At 37.1% G+C, this 17705-nt stretch overlaps 1 protein-coding gene across 1 annotated transcript; it reads left to right on the forward strand.

Moving 5' to 3' along the window:
* Positions 1-6713: 6713 nt before the first annotated feature.
* On the forward strand, positions 6714-11091 carry LOC109927812 (myosin regulatory light chain 2, smooth muscle minor isoform). Its single transcript, XM_048596113.1, has 3 exons — positions 6714-6943; positions 8929-9090; positions 10808-11091. The coding sequence occupies exons 1-3, from the start codon at positions 6760-6762 to the stop codon at positions 10978-10980; spliced, it is 519 nt and encodes a 172-aa protein (XP_048452070.1). The 5' UTR covers positions 6714-6759; the 3' UTR covers positions 10981-11091.
* The last annotated feature ends 6614 nt before the right edge of the window (positions 11092-17705 follow it).

Genomic DNA, 17705 nt, shown 5'->3' on the forward strand with positions numbered 1-17705 from the left:
TGCACCTTGTTGTCTCGGATTCTCCAGCATCTGCAGTTCCTACTATCACTAGCATGATTATAATATCTGTTCTTAGCAATAGATGGTGTTAACTAAGACAGTTGTGATAGATACAATCTAGAATTCCAAAGTGAAAATTACTCCTTGTCTGGGAGAAGAAATAGTTTCAAGTCGATCATTTTGTCCCTTTCCTTGTATATTCAGCACAGGTTGATGGAAAAGAATTTGAAAAATTCTTTGTCCCTCGTCTTCTTGCAGCTTTCTTGAACTTTATCCATTCTCTATTTTTCTTGGAGTCCTGGTGAAACTTGTGGTGAAGGGTGTATAATAATTTAGGAATTTGGATTTAAAAGAAGAAAATAGGTGTTACTTCAGTGAAGAGTTTTCAATTTTGAAAAATGCCAGTCCTTCTGGAACATTGACTAAATCCTGCACTTGTTCAGAAAGCAGCTGTATGCAAAACTTTGTAAGGTTAATGAAAAGATATTTTATACTGTTGGGTTTGGGCTGCTGTTCAGAATAAGAGTTCCATGTTTCTTTGCAAATTTTTTAAATAAAAAACAACTCCTTTCTGTTTTTAAAAAAAAATGCCAAAATTGGTTAACATCGAAGCTAGAGTCAGGAATTAGAACTGGATCAAAGGAAGGCTCATATAACACTCCAAAAATATGGAGGAACGCAATCTAATGGGAAGGATGAATTGGAAGAAATTAATATTAGTGGGGAAGTAGTGTTGGTGAAACTAATGCTATTAAAGGCAGATGAATTCCCAGGTCCAGATGACCTTTTATCCCATAGTACTTGAGGAAATGGCCCAAGAAATAGCAAATGTTCTAATGACCTGTGCCAAAAGTCTACAGACTCTAGGAAAAAGTTTCTATAGATTGGAGGGTAGTTAATGCAACCTGTACTGAAAACAACAAATGCTGGAGATCACAGCAAGTCAGACAGCATCCATGAAGAGAGAACAAAGCTAACATTTTGAATCTAGATGACTCTTCTTCAGAGCTGACTTAATGTAACCCCACTGTTTTAAGAAGGGAGGCAGAGAGAAAGTGAAATTATAGACCGGTTAGCTTAACATTGGTAGTGGGGGAAAAATACTAGCGTCCATTCTAAAGATGTAAAAGCAGACCACTTGGAAGATATTGACAAGATTGAACAGTCAGCATGGATTTACAAAAGGGAAGTTGTGCATGACAATCTGGCATTTTGAGGATGCAACTCAATGCATGCAGGAGTGCCAGTGGATGTGGTTGACTTGGATTTTCAGAAGCCTTTTCAAAAAGTTCTATCTAAGAGATTAACGTACATAATCATAATGCTAGAATTGGAGGTCATGTACCAAAATTAAGAGCTGTTTAGCAGACAAGAATAAATGGATCTTTTGAGTGGCAGGCAATAATGGGTAGTGTACCGTAGGGTTCAATGCTTGGACCCCATCTATTTGCAATATATATTAATGACTTAAGATGAAACTACATGTCATATCTTTAAGTTTGCGGGTGGGAGGCTATGCTGTGGATGCAAAGAAACTTCAGTATGATTTGGATAAGTGGGCAAATACATGACATACACTGTAATATGGATTATCCACTTTTGTAGTAAAAACAAGCAGATTATTATGTGAAATGTGATATCTTTGGAAAGATTGGGGGGGGGCGGCGTGGTATGCAGTGAGACCTGGGGTTAACCCGTTAGTTTCCACATCTCCATACATGAGCTATCAGGCATGTAGCAGAACAGGGTGTGTCTTGCAGTTTCTTCTGTAAGCTTGAGGTTTTCTTCCTCTGCCTAGGGTTTTAACAGAAACAAGGACCAGAATGCTGGTAAGCAACCATCAATGCAGGGTCTATAGTCTCTTCCCATGTCAGGTTTGACAACAAACTGTTGAACTCATTTCTTTGATTAAACCCATCTGGTTTAATCCAGAATGTGTTCAAAAGTTCCATATCTTCCAGTTTTTCATAGTCCTTAAACATGTCGTCCCAAAGCAATCTAATATAATATTCTTTGCGACTTTAAAAACTTTGAATTAAATTTTTTGGAACATGAATCTTGTTTACAGTAAGCTTATGGTTTTAATTTTTAGCTTTGGGTTCCTTCTTATTTTTCCAGTGAAACTAACTTATTGGTAATACTGGCAGAGAGTCATGTCTTTAGTCGAGCTGATAGCTCAGCATAGTGAGGGAGTGCTCCATGGTTGGAAGAAGCTAGCTATCTATCTTTGATATTTTAAACCAAGTCGACTGCATCTCTTGGGTCAATGTACAAAATCGCATTGCACTGTTGACGAACAATCGTGTTCTCCCTAGTGACCTGGCCAACAATGATCCCTCTACTAACATTGCTGAAATTGGATTATTTGGTTACTCGCTTTATTGCTATTTATGAAACTTTGCTTGTAAATTAGTTCAATTCAACTAAAGTGTTTCAATTGCACTTCATTGACTACCAAGAGCTTTGGGACATAATAAGTATGGATTGTATAAGAGAAAATGAGTGCATTCTTCTGGAAGTCAATACAATTTGGTTACTGTTTTATTTGTCAGGCACTGGTTTTTTCACTTCATGTACACAGGATCTGTTGAATTAATTTGAATCTCTGTAAACAGTTTTGAAGTTTTTGGTTGTTGGCATTGATTCTTATAGAATAAGATGAGATCAGCTAACAAGTTGTGAAGAGGACGTGAGTTTACAAAGGGATATAGATAGATAGATAAGGTGGGCTAAGATGTGACAGATGGAGTATAAAGTGAAATGGTCCATTTTGACAGAAAGAACAAACTTAATATAAAGTTTTTTGCATTGGTTGTGTCCTTGTGCGTGAATCTGTAAAGGCTATTATGAGGGAATCGGGAACACTAATAGAATGCACTTTTAATGCAAAGTGAATTGAATACAAAGCGAGGGAAGTTGCGCTTCATTTAGTCAAAGCAATGCTGAGACCACCTCTGGTCTGCTATGTATAGTATTGATCACTTTCTTTAGCAAAGGATGCAAATTATTTGGAAGTAGTTTGGAAATCTTACCTGGAATAGGTAGGTTACCTGACAGGTTGGGAAGGCTAGGCTTGTATGTGCTGGACTTCAGGAGGCTGAGGGGCAATTTGGTTAAAATGTAAAGATCCTGAGGGGCAAATGTGGAGTAGGTGTTTTCTAGAATCTAGAACTAGGGTTCATAACTTTAAAAATAAAGGATCATCCATTTAAATTACAGGGTGAAATTTCAGGATAGTCTCAATTCTGTCCGAAAAGGGGATGGCAGTGATTTTTTTTTTGCATGTTTTAGACAAAAGAATGGTTTCTTGGTGAAAAAGTAAAATAGGTTATCAGTGTTGGGCAGGTATGTGAATTTATGGTTACATTGAGAAGAAGTCATGACCTAACTAAATGGCAGAGAAGCAAGCTTGACGGTCTGAATAACTTGCTCCTGCATCATACTGCAGCTGGCTTCTTTGCTAGAAAGGGGAGGAGATGAAATTGATTTGGGTTTTCCACTTGCACTTGAGCCTAAAGTTGTGGGGAAAGTATAAAATCAGAGTCAGTTTTTTTAAAAAACTTTCAATCCCCTGCTGAGATCATCATTTACAAAATCATTCACAAGCAATGGAAATTGCGTGGCGCTTTTTATGCGTTATTTTGTGGAAGACTGTTTGTTTTTTTTAATAAGTGAAGCCTTTATTATTGGAAAAACTGCGCAATTGTTGTTATCCTCAGTTGGCCTTGCTACAGTCTGGCTTTAGGTCACTGCCAGATGGACTTGAATTTTGCTTGAGCACAGACCAAGCAGTTGTGTAGGAGCGTTGCATCTTCTGGCTTAACAATCCAAGGTTTTATATCATGAGTAACAAATTCCATAGTACATTCATTGAACATGAGATTTCCTAATGTCTGATGCCACATTGATCCCACTGCAGCCATAACTTTTTCCCCCCATTTTGGTATATTGGTGTATAATAGAAGCAGGTGGAATTTGGATAGTCCTGTGGAGGTTTTTGTTTGAAAAGGTCAAAAGTCAATTTGGAACAGTGATCTAAATACCTATATTCAAATGTGATTGTAGTCAAATGTGTGGGAGAACCCCTATAGTGTAACAGGATAAAATGTTTATCTTGGTCCCCTTTATGATAAGCAGAGTACATCAGCTGTTAATTTATTTGGACATTTGGAGCAGAAAGTTCATTTTTAATTCTTAAGAGCCTGGGATTCAGTTCAGAAAAGGTGTTTTTCTCTTGGAAGAACTTTTTAAGTTTAGGGGAACCTGTCACTTTAGCAGAAGTGGTTTCTGGTTTATCAAATTCTAAGCCAGGAAGGTTTGGATAGAAATTTTCAAGATGTTAGAACTGAAAGCTTAGGCCATCAGCATTAAGGTGGACTGTGGACTCTCAAGGAATTGTAGAAATAGCTCTCGACCATGAAAAAGAATGAAAACATAAATTAATAAAGACTTGCAAAGCTGAAATGGAGTGATTCATTGTTTGGAGTATTTTCTAACAGTAGAGCAGCTTGAAGCTTTTTTGATATGACCTTTTGAGCTGCCTTTATTTGTTTCATTTATTTAATGTATATTTTACTAAAGAATATCTGCATGTTCATGCTGTTTCAGTGACTAATCGATGTTTATCAACTGAGAACTATGATCTGTTGAGCCAGGTATTTCGGGATCTGACTTGTGTAGCATTGCCATCAGCTGCGATCATAGCACTGAAACAATGACTACTATGTTTCAGAAGCATTTGGTTCTGAGATGCGAAGACAAATAGTTCTAAAAGCAAGCTTATTCCTGTTTTACAAACATTTTTCTTTTAGCCTGATTTTATTTTAAAATTAAAAGGCCTTTTTCACAATGCATGTTTTCAGTGTAAATTTTTTTAAATGAAGTATTGTAATTAGATGAGGCTCTGAATTTCTGTAGTGACAGAATGAACTTTGGCAGAGGGCCAGCTGATACGATCAGACAAATAGCCTTCTGTTAAACCTTGATATTCAATAAGCGTAGAACAAATAATACATACTTGTGTTGAGTTCTAGTTTACCTCTGAAAGTTGACTTTCCAATATCTTGGACATTGGTAAATTCCAATTAGAATTTATTAACTTGATTTATTAACTTGAATTCATCTTTAATAGCAAACTTGCTGTGTGGTTGCCTTACCCCTTTCCCTTTTTAGCAAGGAACATAGCCAAAATATTAAGATACTGTTACAAATTTCTACTTGTCAATGTAACAAAGATTTTGCATTTGAGCAGATTTAAAAGTAAGCTATTTATTCTGAGCCAACTTTAGCTATATTTTAAAGAAGCATGAAGTGTTCTGTCCTGTACAAGGATGGGTAAACTGATGCTTCAGAGCTACAAATAACTCTGGTAATTATCAGAAAGGTTCCTTGCAGAATATGACTGAATACTTGAACTTCAATGCAAATTTAGTTTTTGAAAATATTGTAAATGCAGTCAGATTAAAGAAATGTTATGCAGTGTCTTATATAGCCAGAATATTACAAAGTATAACAAATTGCATTTGAAGTTCAGTCACTTCTGTGAAGCCTGAGTTTTGAATAATGTAGTTGGTTCCTGGTGTTCAGTAGATGTGTCCTGTAAATTAAAATCCTTTGAAAATTTTCTGCATTGTTTCCTTCCACTAGCAAACCCTGAACTGGGCAAATTGTTATGCTTGCTCTAGTGACTAGGTATGCAGGAGGAATTTAATACTACATAATTAGCTGCGGTCAGAGCAGCAGTCGTTGAGGTGATTCTGTATCTACTTCCCTATTATTTTTAAAATGGCTGTAAACTGGCTTGTGTCTAACTGCTTCCCTACGTAAGTTTGGACAGGCCAGTTATTGTACTGATGTGCAGCAGTTGCTCAAACAACTAGTGCTTAAGGCCCCAATGCTTATTATTTTGTTAGCACGTGCAGGAACTGCCACTTCTGCGGCTGGTGCTGAATGCCTTTTTGTGACACCCCATGCCTAGTTTTGCAGTGCTATTACTGAGCGATCAGCTGTGTATGGAAAGCAATATATTGCTGTTTGGGGGGTCTTTGTTCAAAAAATGTTGTCTTGTATATGATTGTAGTTGCTTGGTATGTAGTCACTGTTTTGGCTGTACCATGATATTGAAGTCTGAATAATTTCGATACAGAATATAATGAAGATTGTGTAAAAACCTTTTCTACTTCCCCTGAATTTTTAGGTCTCTGTGGTACATTTTGCACTTGTGTTTGTAATCTTGAGCCATCTGTGTTAAACAAATTGTGGGTAAGTCAGATGGTGTATTTTAAGGAACAAAACTAACTTCAAACCTCAATTGTTAATCTGTAAGTTTGAGCTTCCTTATTTAGAGCAAAAGAAACTTATCTTATGCTGTCCCTGCCCAAGGAGTAGGGTCATATTTTTTTTCAGTTGTTCTACAAATTCATTGCGAGCAGTGCGTGTAAATGTTTATTTTGTGCCATTTCTGTCACTTCCCTGTGTGACTTCTGTGGTGGAATGATTTGAAATTGTATTTCTGGTGTGCCTCCTTGAACAAGAAAGAATCTCTTTTTATTCCTTAATCAAGTATTAACTTTGAAGCTAAAGCATACTTTAGCTGAGCTAGATTCAGATTTTTGTTTCTGTCCATAATCTAATTTCTAGAATAAATGAGATGCTCAGTACAGTAGGTCAGGCAAAATTTGGAGAGACTCGGGTCAATGATTTTTAATCATAAGTTAGTAATCTCAGTTGCTTTTCTCCTAGGTACAATACCTAGCCATCATGTCAAGCAAAAGAGCCAAGGGAAAGACCACCAAGAAGCGCCCTCAGCGTGCAACTTCCAATGTATTTGCCATGTTTGATCAGTCACAAATTCAGGAGTTTAAGGAGGCCTTCAACATGATCGATCAGAACCGTGATGGCTTCATTGATAAGGAGGATTTGCATGACATGTTAGCTTCACTTGGTAATAAGATTGTAATATTCATTACCTTTTATATTCATGCTATGGCTATTGTAAATTAAGATATTTAGCAGAGTTTTGAGTCTGTCCTCACTAGCCGTGATACTAGTGATGTTTCAGAAATAGCTGTAAGACAGCAGTTAAAAGTGAGGGAGGAACTCAAAGCTACAAATACCAGGGAAGTAAAACTGAGGGGTGATAAATCTCTGATCCTGGTGGATTTCATCCTGGAGTTATAAAGGCTGTAGCAAGTGAGATGTTTGATGCATTGGTTTTAATTTTCCAAAACTCAATAGATTCAGGGAAAGTTTCTTTAGATTGGAAAAATAGATAATGGAAATCAATTTATTCAAAAGTAAAGGGAGGCAGAATGCTGAAAACTACAGGCCAGTTAGCTTCTGTCATGTGGAAAATGTTGATTTGTATTAAAGAGGGCAGTTTGGATGAGTTCAAGGTAATTAGACAGAGTTAAACTTGATTTCCCTTTGACAAAACCATGTTAACTGATTTATTGGCCTTTTTGAAGTAATTTATATTGTGAAGGGGAACCTACGGAGGATTTTACTTAAATTTCCAGAAGACAATTACCACATCAAGTGTTGCAGAAAAATAACACTGGATAGAAAATTGACTGGCTGCAGGAAGTAGAGAAGGAATAAATGAAAGCAAAATATTGCAGATACTAGACACCTGAAACAAGGGAGGTCTGGGAGTAACAGGTTTAATGTTTTGAGTCTAGTATGATTCCACTGAATAGGAAACTAAAGAATAAATGTATTTTTTTCCCAGACTGGTAGGATGTCATAAGTGGGGTCACCAGGGTTCGTGCTGGGACCTCATCTCTTTACAGTCGTATGTAAGTAGCTTGGGTAAAGGGCCTAAAGGAGGTGCAGCAGCTAAATTTGCTGATCTCACTAAAGTAGGTAGGAAAATGAGTTGTGAAGAAGACATAAGGAGCCCACAAGGGGATGTTAGGTGAGTGGACACAAATCTGGCAAGTGGAATGCAATATGGGAAAGGTGTGAAATTATCCACTTTGGAAGAAAATATGCCTTTTTCTTCTATCTAAATGTGCTTGCAGAGCTGAGATACAGATATCTAGGTGTCCTAGTGCACGAATATGCAGGTACTGCAAGTAATCGGGAAAGCAAATAGAATCTTTAAAATTTAAAGAGGAATTGAATGAAAGTGTGGTGAGGTAGTACATAAGTTTTATACAAGGCTTTCGTGAGACTGCATCTGGAGTACTCTGTACACTACTGGTCACTATTAAAAGAAAGATGTTAATGTATTGAAAGCAATTCTGAGAAAGTTTACTCCACTAATTGCTCAAACGAGTGAATTGCCATGAGGAAAGGCTTGGTAGGCTAGGCCTTTGTCCTCGAGTTCAGAGTCAGAGGTGACTTAATTGAAATGTACAAGATCCCGAAGGGCTTGACTGGGTTGATTTGGAAAGGACGTTTGCTCTTGTGCACGAGTCTAGAACTGAGTCCCCCGTTTAAAATGGATGAGGGTTGAGATTCTTTTGGCATTCCTTTCCTCAAAAGGCAGCAGATGAAGAATCCTTCAGTATTTTTAAGGCAGAAGTATATTCTCTTGATAACCAAGTGGATAAAAGATTATCACAGCTGTACAGGCTCAAATGGCCTGCTTTTGTTAGTGTTCCATCTCCCCTATTCTTTCAAATATTGCAAAGTTGTATTCATTCTACATTGTTACACTGTTCTGATAACGAATTGGGACTGGAAATTGGGAGCATTCTGACCCTTGAATGACTTCCAATGAAGTAATGGATGTTTGCTCAATAGTGTCTATTGGTTGTACAGGAATGCATTACAACTAGGTGAGGTTTGACTGAGATGTCATCCAAATCCAGTACAAGTTGATAGTGAATAAACTAATTTGTGCATTATGTAAGGGCTTTTTCTTCTCTCCTGTGTTTCTTATATATAGTGGTGAACCATTTTGAACATTTAAATTTTCTGCAGGAAAGAACCCAACTGATGATTACCTAGAGGCAATGATGAATGAAGCTCCAGGACCTATCAACTTCACCATGTTCTTGACCATGTTTGGTGAAAAGCTGAATGGGACAGACCCTGAAGATGTAATCAGAAATGCCTTTGCGTGTTTTGATGAAGAAGGAACAGGTAAAGTGCTGTAACTGACTTACCAAGTATAAGAATCATAGGTTTATGCTTTAATGCTATTTGTGATTCTCCCTCAAAGCTTTGGCATCTAGATGTTGGAGTCTAGGTTTTTTGGTATTGATCACTAGGTTTCCAAGATGTTTGGAATGAGTAGGGCTGAAAGTGCTCTATACACATACATGTCTTTCTCCTTTTATGGTAGCTCTGCTTGTTTGTGTATAGTGTTAGAATCAAAATAGGAGAGCACTGTCTTCCTATAATCCCACTGTTTTACTGGTTACAGCATAATGTTAAATGTTTTGCCCAGTTACTGATATGGGCATTTGTGTACTTTATTTTAGGTCTCATCCAGTAAAAAAGAACCTTTCAGGTTTCTTAACATTTGTGTTTACATTTAGTTTTAGAAGTTTGATGTAAAAGTATAAATATTTACACCTCTAACCTCAAAGTAAAGGAAAATGCAAAAACTGATTTACTGCAAAGATTCACTTGGAAAAACCCAAGTGGACAGGTCACTAAGCAGATATGGTTGTCTCTGGGATCTTCCCAGCTGCAGTCAGTCTAGAAATAATAGGACTAATTCCTTTGGGCTTCTTGAGTAACTTAATTTGCATTCAGTGGGGTACTCTGATCACTGAAGGCTTTTTTTAGAAAATACAAAGCTGGGCTGGATAGCTTTCCTTTTGCAGACTGGATGCCCAATTGCAACTACATCAAAACACTGTTTAAACAAGTACTAACACACTAACAGTCGTAAAACCCAGATGAGTGACTTCCAGCAAACATTCAGCAAATGGCTGAAACTTTGTGGTTTCCAAGAAATGTACTATTCTAATCCTAATGTCTAAAGTAAACTTATTTTAAAGAAAAAATATAAAGTCCCAGTACCAACAAACTTTAAATCACTTTTCCATAATCATCATATTTAATTGCAAGAGTGGCATTTTGAAGTCTCCAAAACATTAGATGAATATGTTCTACACATTTCATGGCCTAGGCCCAGTTTAAACGTAACATGTTCTTTCTCAAACCTTTCAGTTAGGCCTCCAGTCTAAGGAAGTTCCCTGGCTGTAATGTGTGCATACTATAGAGCATACATACCTTAGTGCTAGAAAAACAGTGGCCTAGGGCTTCTGTGGTAGCAGTTCTTCTCCCACCATCTTCGTTCCCAAGTCAAAAAGACTAGGCCTAGACGTGTAAAGTTTTTTTTAGATTTTCATAAATCTGTCTTGCTGGACTAATGTACAGGATGACCTTTATTGAACACGTTAATAAACTAAACCAGTAAAACAATCTGCCTTTAATTGGATGGGAAGAGAATGGGAATACAAGAGTGCCTTATTTGTACTTAGTTTATAACTCCCAACGCACTCAACCTTTCAGCTTAAAAGTCTGCTATTGAATGGGCATTTTGCTTTTGGATTTGTTAACCCATTGAATGGGAGGCAGTATAGCTTCATATGCAAACTTACAGCTGTAGTCTGCGTACAAACTTCTGGCAACACTGCTTTGAGCTATTGTTAGGGCAAGCTGTCTTTTGATTGAAATAATCATTTATTTTGGGCTAACCACCTTTGTGTACCTTTATGTTGAATTTGATTTTACTTGTCTTTTGACAATGTGTAATTTCCTAATTTTCACTGTTCATTTGAGATTTTGATGAATTTATTTGACTTTTTTTGTTTCATCAATACATTTGGAGCTGTATTTTTTCCAGGTTATATCCAGGAAGATTACCTGAGAGATCTGTTGACGACAATGGGTGATCGATTTAGTGATGAGGAGGTGGATGAACTTTTCCGTGAAGCACCGATTGATACTAAGGGCAATTTCAACTATATTGAATTTACTCGCATACTGAAACATGGTGCCAAGGACAAAGATGACTAATGGAATGGAAATTCAGGGGGTGGGGGAAAGCTCCTGTTTTACTTTGCAGAACTTATACCTGTTGGAACATACTGCATGCCTTGGCTCTAATAAACGTTGCTTTTTTCATTATTTATATTTTCAGTCATGTTGGCACACTTTGCACACATTTTAAGTAAGTGGAAGTTTAGTGGCAGGGAACAAGAATCTCTAGAAACAGATCACTTGGGTATATGGCTTGTCAGAATTTCTCATTTGTCTGGTTTCAGAAGGTTTTTAAAATTGTCATTTTAATTTGTGATTCATGGGGTGATGGGGAAAATAAACCACTGTTCATTTAATTCTTCTGATCGGTATACCTGGTTTGTCTAAGACAATTATCCTCATTGTTAGTTGAAAGAATATGACCTGTTTAAAAAGTAATCTTGCATTGAAAATCATGATATAGTTGTGATGGCAGTCGTGACATGAAAGTTTGACCTGTCATCTGTTTGTTCAATTTCATTTTCAGTTATGGAGCTACGTTTAAATATATAAATATGATCATTTTAATCAGTGATATTTGGTAGTACTAGTGAATGATAAATAGTATGAAGAGTTGTAAGCTGTAACTTGAGGGATAGTGGAAGACAAGACTTCAGTTTAAGATGCAGATTTTTAATCCAGAGTTTTCCCTGTCTTGTCTGAGGTAAGACCAAAGTGTCCCAAGTGACTATGCAGATTGGTGTAGACATGCTATGCCTTATTCTTGATCATACTTCACACCCTGTTCAGATTTGAGTGTCCTTTGTTATCAAAATTCTGACTTAAATAAAAGTTCTAAATTTGAATTTGTTTTAAATTGTTTCATTTGGTAGTAGCTATTTTGAAGTCCAATGTAGTAAACTGACTCCTAGGAATTGAAACATACCCAACATTTGAAGTGATCACTACAGTGTTTGTGTCCCCTCCCCTCTTTCTGACTCCCAGTTATGTTAATGTATTACCTGGTCAGGTACTACTAAAACAGGCCAGAACAGTCCAAACTTGCTAATTGCTTGGAGCTAGCTTGTTTTCAGCCAGGAAGCGGTGAAGCACAAAATTGGTTTTAATGCACAGACTTGAATGAAGACAGTTAAGGTTCCTGCTGTTGATTTTGTTATCTAGTGTCCTTTGCTGAAAGCTGTCTGATGGGGAAAGCCTGAACTTGGCTGAGAAGGAGTTGCAAACATTAGGTTTGTCTGCTCTATGGTCCATTGTGTTTCTGGTTAAATGTTGCTCGGGATACAAACAGTATCCTAGGAACTCGAGATCAATCGGTGAAAATGTTCTAAGTTTTACAATCTCCAAACCTCACAAAAATACAATCTTGATTCCAGCAATGGAAATATTTTCTACTAGATACAGAATGTGAACTGTATAGGTGTTTGTACTCACCAGTTGTTCTGGGAAAATTTGGATAAAAGACCTATCACTTTCTTTTTGCAACTACTTTTAAAAATAACAAGTGTTTACAACCATTGTGTCCATGATAGTGGAATATTTAATTTCCTGAATGCATTTCAAAGGCGGTTACCAGCTATCAATCCTGATTTGCAGTATGAGGAATGAAATTATGTACTTAAAGCAATCAGTAACCTCTGTTCTTCTAGCCAAAGTTATACTTGATGTCTGTCTTAGCTTCCTTTTGGCTGCATCCTACTGAGAGCTAAGCAATACTGGTTCCTGTATAGCATGAGTGGGTAAATACTGTGGCAACTATGATGAGAGACTGAACCTGGGATTCCTGGTTAGTCATTCTGTGTGAAGACATCAGCCATGCAACAGTAGAATTGAGCTTGCTTTCAGCAGGGGAGTGCATATTAAAGGTTTTGAAATACTTATTGGCAGTCAGTGCTTTTTGGAAGGTATGAACTAAGAGTTTAAAAAGGCCTGCAATACTTTTGGAAAGAAATTTAGAATTTTCTAACAATTAACTACTTGAAGTTTAAGAAATATTTGATATGACTATATAAATCAGAAGTCAGGGCTTCTGATCTTGCATTCATAAGCAGTTAATGTGCTAAATATTTTGATATAATTCTAGGATAATATCAACTTGCCTCTAAATGTGAATTAATATTGACTTAAAGTAGACTGTCATAAAATTGCTGTAACTTTTTAATTTGATCATAGGTGGAAAGGTTTTATAAGGTAAGACCCACCACCCTTAACCCAGAATAAGGCTTGCCATCCAGATATTTTGCAGCTGGCAATGGATTGTATATTCTGACAATATGGCTACTTTTCTGCTTTGAACTGAATGCAGTTTCATGGCAGCCTTCCAACATTTATCTAGCTGACCATTTTTGGCATAAGCCAAAGTTTTCTGATCAATGTTGGTCATGCCTCCTTCAACTGAAAAATCTAGCCTAGTGCATGTTAATCATTTATTGGAGTAGCAGTAGAGAACGTGTGATGCTGCCCAATTTTGCCCTTTAATGAATTATAGGAGAGAAGCTGGAAGCTTGAGTATCTTAAACAAATCTTGTTCACCTGCTTGATCTTAGGCTTGGACATTAGAAACAATCACTGATAATGGTACAAAACAGTGATCTTTTATATTGGAACACATTTTTAGTGGTGTAGTGTATCATCTCTTCAGTGTAATCATTAGCTTTGATATTTGATCTAAAAGTATCTGCCAAACATAGCTCCAAGGATCCTCTAAATTAAAAATACCTAGACAAGTATTCTCGTTCTAATTTTTGCCCCTAGATCTGACTGGCCAGCATGAACTATGATATAGCAGCACTCTGTCTTCCTCTGGCCATTCCTACGCTCAGAGCTTTTCCCTTTGTCTCATCTGTTGAGTTCCTTAAAACCTTCCTCTTTGAATCAGTTACACAAGCTCTCATGTGGTTTGATGTCCTATTTTTTTTGTAAAGCTGCTGAAGACCTTTTAGTACAGTGAAGGCACGTGCAAGTTTTTGAACCTAAAATGTTATCCCAGTTAGCTGTTTGATCTGGTGAATCACAGATATTCTCAATCCTGTATGTACTTGACCTCAGTTCCAACATTTGCAACAGTATGTACGCTGTGAACATGCTCACCACATTTTAGAACCTGGATCTGCACTTGAAGCACTGACCTGCAAGGCTACACACTAGTATGAATGGCCACTTGTGTTATAACCTTCCTAAGGTTCACTGCTTGCAAAGCACATTTTGATGTTGCAAAAGGTACTTCATTTTCCAATAGCATTTGAAAATGAGAACACTTAGTCCGCTTATCTTAACAAAGCTAAGTGTTGAGGTCAGTTGGGGGCTGTTGCTGCTCTGGCTGAGTGTCTTGAACTCTGAATATGGCATAGCAAAGTCAATATTTCGATGTGGGGATGAAACGATTGAGCTAATCAGTGTGGCTTGGATTTACATTGGCAATGGCCAAAAACTTTTGGTGTTTTACTATTGCTGCACTTGGTCAATTTCAATGAAGAATATGTGTAGAAATTACTTCAATTTTGCTGCATTTCTTTGAGCACCCCAGTCTAGCCATCATAATTGAGAAAAATTAATGGAATTGACTGAACTTCTGCTTCTACACAGGTTGCATTATTTAAAAACACTTTTATGACAGATACATCTACTTGCTAAAGTAAACTTCATAGCAGCTTCAAATTGCTGCTAAACATCTACCTTAACTTTATTTGTGGAAAGTCAAATTTCTGTCAATCAGACTTTAACATTCTACGGTAATCCAATCACTTATGTGAAAATGTAATCATTCACTTAAATGCTTTTTCATGGTTTGCTGTTGTGAATGTTTGAATATGATTTACCCCTTGATGCCAAGATTAAATAGAAAGCAACTTCAAAATGAGCTGGGTTAAAGCATTGCTGAAGTGTTTAAAGTTTTCACTTGTATTTTGATAGTTATAGCTCAATCTTTTCTAGATTAAGTCAAGGAAGCAAATATCACCCATACAATAAGCTCTTAATGCAGACTGATTACACTTCAGCACCATTCGCATATCCTAGTCTGGACTTCGACAGCAGTCAAACTAGGGTCCTCACTGATGGCCTTGAAGAAAGCTGCCCGTAGATGGAATCAAAGGATCAGAGACTTTTGTTCCTTTGAAATGTGTATTATTCACTTGTGTAGCTGTAGTTCTGGCACTAAATGGCCTCCCAAAAAGTAGTTAATTGATTTAACAGTAGAAACAGTACTGGAAATGTGTTGAATCAGCAATTTAGACAGTAAATTTGGGGGAGAACTGAAGCTAAAAGCAACAGAGTTACAGTGCTGCTGTATTTAAAAGCATCAACCAGACAAAAAACATGTAGCAAAGCAGATGACAAAATAGACAACAAACAAATGATTTCTTATCACAACTGACAAAGGGAAAAGCAGCAGAACCTGAGGTATTTTTAGTTTGTTTTCAATCTTACATGTTTAGCATTTTAAGCAATTGATTAACTTGCTCGAGTCAAGTTGAGTTGATGTGAGAGCATCAGGAAGAGGCTTTTAAAGTGATACCAACGCCAGGAAAAGACTGAGGTTGGATCAGAGGCCTGTACTTGTAAACCGCTGCTTGGTAGTACAGAATTTGAATATTGCTGGTAATGGCCAAAGGGTTTTGTCTTGAACTCTGAACATGATGCAAGAATGATCATTTTGAAGCTTGACCATTTTTATGCTCCAGAAGAAAATGGTGCTGGTTCGTTGGTTGGTAAGTCAACTTGCAGGAGTTGCCATTGGAGCACTCCAGTGGATGCAAGCCTAACTTAGCCTAGCCTGTTGTTACCCCTATGCTTTCCTCCCCCTCACTGTGTGCTTGAATGGCAATGTTAGATTAATTTAGATATTACAGTTGTGTACTGAAGTACAGGAGTACAGGAAAAAGTGTCTAATGTTGCCACACAGCGCCATCATAGGTACAAAGATACCTAGGTTTTTAAAAAAAAAAAGTCTGGTACAAAGTAGTAAAAGAAACAGTCAAAGTGTTAAGCATTACATTAGCATAGAATAAGTATAAAAATAAGGAAATAAATAATTGTTCTCAATATAAACTAGAAAAATAAAGGGATAAAGTTAAAAGTTCAACAGTCTTTGAGTAGTACTGGGGCCCCAATCTGCTCCACTTAGCTCAGTCGCCAGGGGATCTCAGCTGCCTGTTCTCGCCGCAGCCGCAGAAAGCAGGGCACCTCCTTCAGCCTCCAATCTTCCCTCTTTGGGCCACAATGCCATCGCTGCTGCTGCCTCTGATCTCCTCTGGCCTTTTTTGGTCAGTTCTAATTCAATCTCATCAAACTGAAGTTTTGAAATATAAATAAGGACATCCACTAGCTTTGTAGCTAATTCTGTCAGAACTTTAGCATGTAGGCCATTAGATCATGAAGAAATTATTTAATCTTCATGCTCATCCCCAATTTTTCAGGGGGCAGTTAGCAGTCAGCAGTCAATCATATTGCTATGGGCCTGAAATCTGAATTATTTGGCTTTTGCTCCTTAGGTTTCTCACCACTTCACTCTGGTATTAAAGAATTTTGGGTTTCAAAACTCTTCCTTCTGATTATTTGTCTCATTTTGCACGAGAGCCCTGTACCCCTAAGGGGTCAATGTTCACTTTAGCTGTTCTTTGTACATAGATTAAGAGCTTCTACGTTCCTAGCATTTTCAATCAATTTTTTCCTCACCCATTAGTTCTCAAATTCTACCAGTCTTCAGATTTGTGAATATTCTTCAATTAATAATGTCACCCTCTTAATTACTGAATGCTGTATACATCCTTACCTGGTAAACCACTTGTTTATTGTAATGATTTTGGCTGATGTTTTTGAATTGTTTCTTTTAAATGTTTCCTTTTACTTAGTGTCATACCTTTTTTACATCTAAATCACCAAATAATTCCAGTCGTATTTTCCTTGTTTAGCATTGTTTAAAATTAAGAACTCTGTTTGGGATTGGAGAACAAATTCCAATTTTAAATTTTGAGAATGGTAGTGTATTTTTTATCTGCGGGTTTTTATGATGGTGTTTCCACTTCATTGCACAAAACCAGATCTAAGTATTTTCCCTCTTTGGTTCTGTATTGTGTAGTTTGAAGAAACACAATTGTTTACAAACTCTTTCCAGTCTATCTTTTGCCAATTTGATCTGTCTCATCTAGATGAAAATTGAAGTTCCCCAATTATTATATTGCCTTTGTTACAAGCTTGACTTAAGGAAACGCTTAGCAGTTCATAAAGACAATAAAATGTAGAAGCAGAAGCCATTCAGCCTGTCAAGTCAATGCCATTCAGTGAGATCATGGCTGATCTGGATCTCAACCACTGTCTTACCTTCCCCCATAAATTTTGATTCCCTTACTGATTGATTAAACCTGTCTATCTCGGTCTTGAATGTACTTAACCCAGCCTCAACAGCCCTCTGTGGTAAAGAATTCCATAGATTTACTACCCTCGGAAGAAATTCCTCCTTGTTACTGTCTTAAATGCGTGAACCCTAATTCTGAGATTTTGCCCTCCAGTCTTGGACTTTCCTGCGAGGGAAAACAACTCTTCTGCATCTATCCTGTCAAGTCCTCACAGAATATTTGTATTGTTTCAATAAGGTTGCCTTTATTCTTCTATATTACAACAAGTACAGTCCTAATCTAGTCAATCTCTTGACATAAGACAGTCCTTCCACAGTGAACCTTCTCTGGATTCTTTAATGCTAGTATATCATTTTTCCCTAAGATGAGCCCAAAATTGTTGTTAGTATTCCAACTGTGGCCTTGTAT

The sequence above is a fragment of the Rhincodon typus genome, chromosome 4 (genome assembly GCF_021869965.1).
Source record: "Rhincodon typus isolate 14 chromosome 4, sRhiTyp1.1, whole genome shotgun sequence".
Lineage (NCBI taxonomy): Eukaryota > Metazoa > Chordata > Chondrichthyes > Orectolobiformes > Rhincodontidae > Rhincodon > Rhincodon typus.

Bases quoted from the DNA above. Each gene is read 5' to 3' on its own strand.
- LOC109927812 (XM_048596113.1), top strand. From the start codon at position 6,760: ATGTCAAGCAAAAGAGCCAAGGGAAAGACCACCAAGAAGCGCCCTCAG. The intron at 6,944-8,928 runs GTAATAAGATTG...AATTTTCTGCAG, and splicing joins TGACATGTTAGCTTCACTTG to GAAAGAACCCAACTGATGAT. The intron at 9,091-10,807 runs GTAAAGTGCTGT...TATTTTTTCCAG, and splicing joins TTTTGATGAAGAAGGAACAG to GTTATATCCAGGAAGATTAC.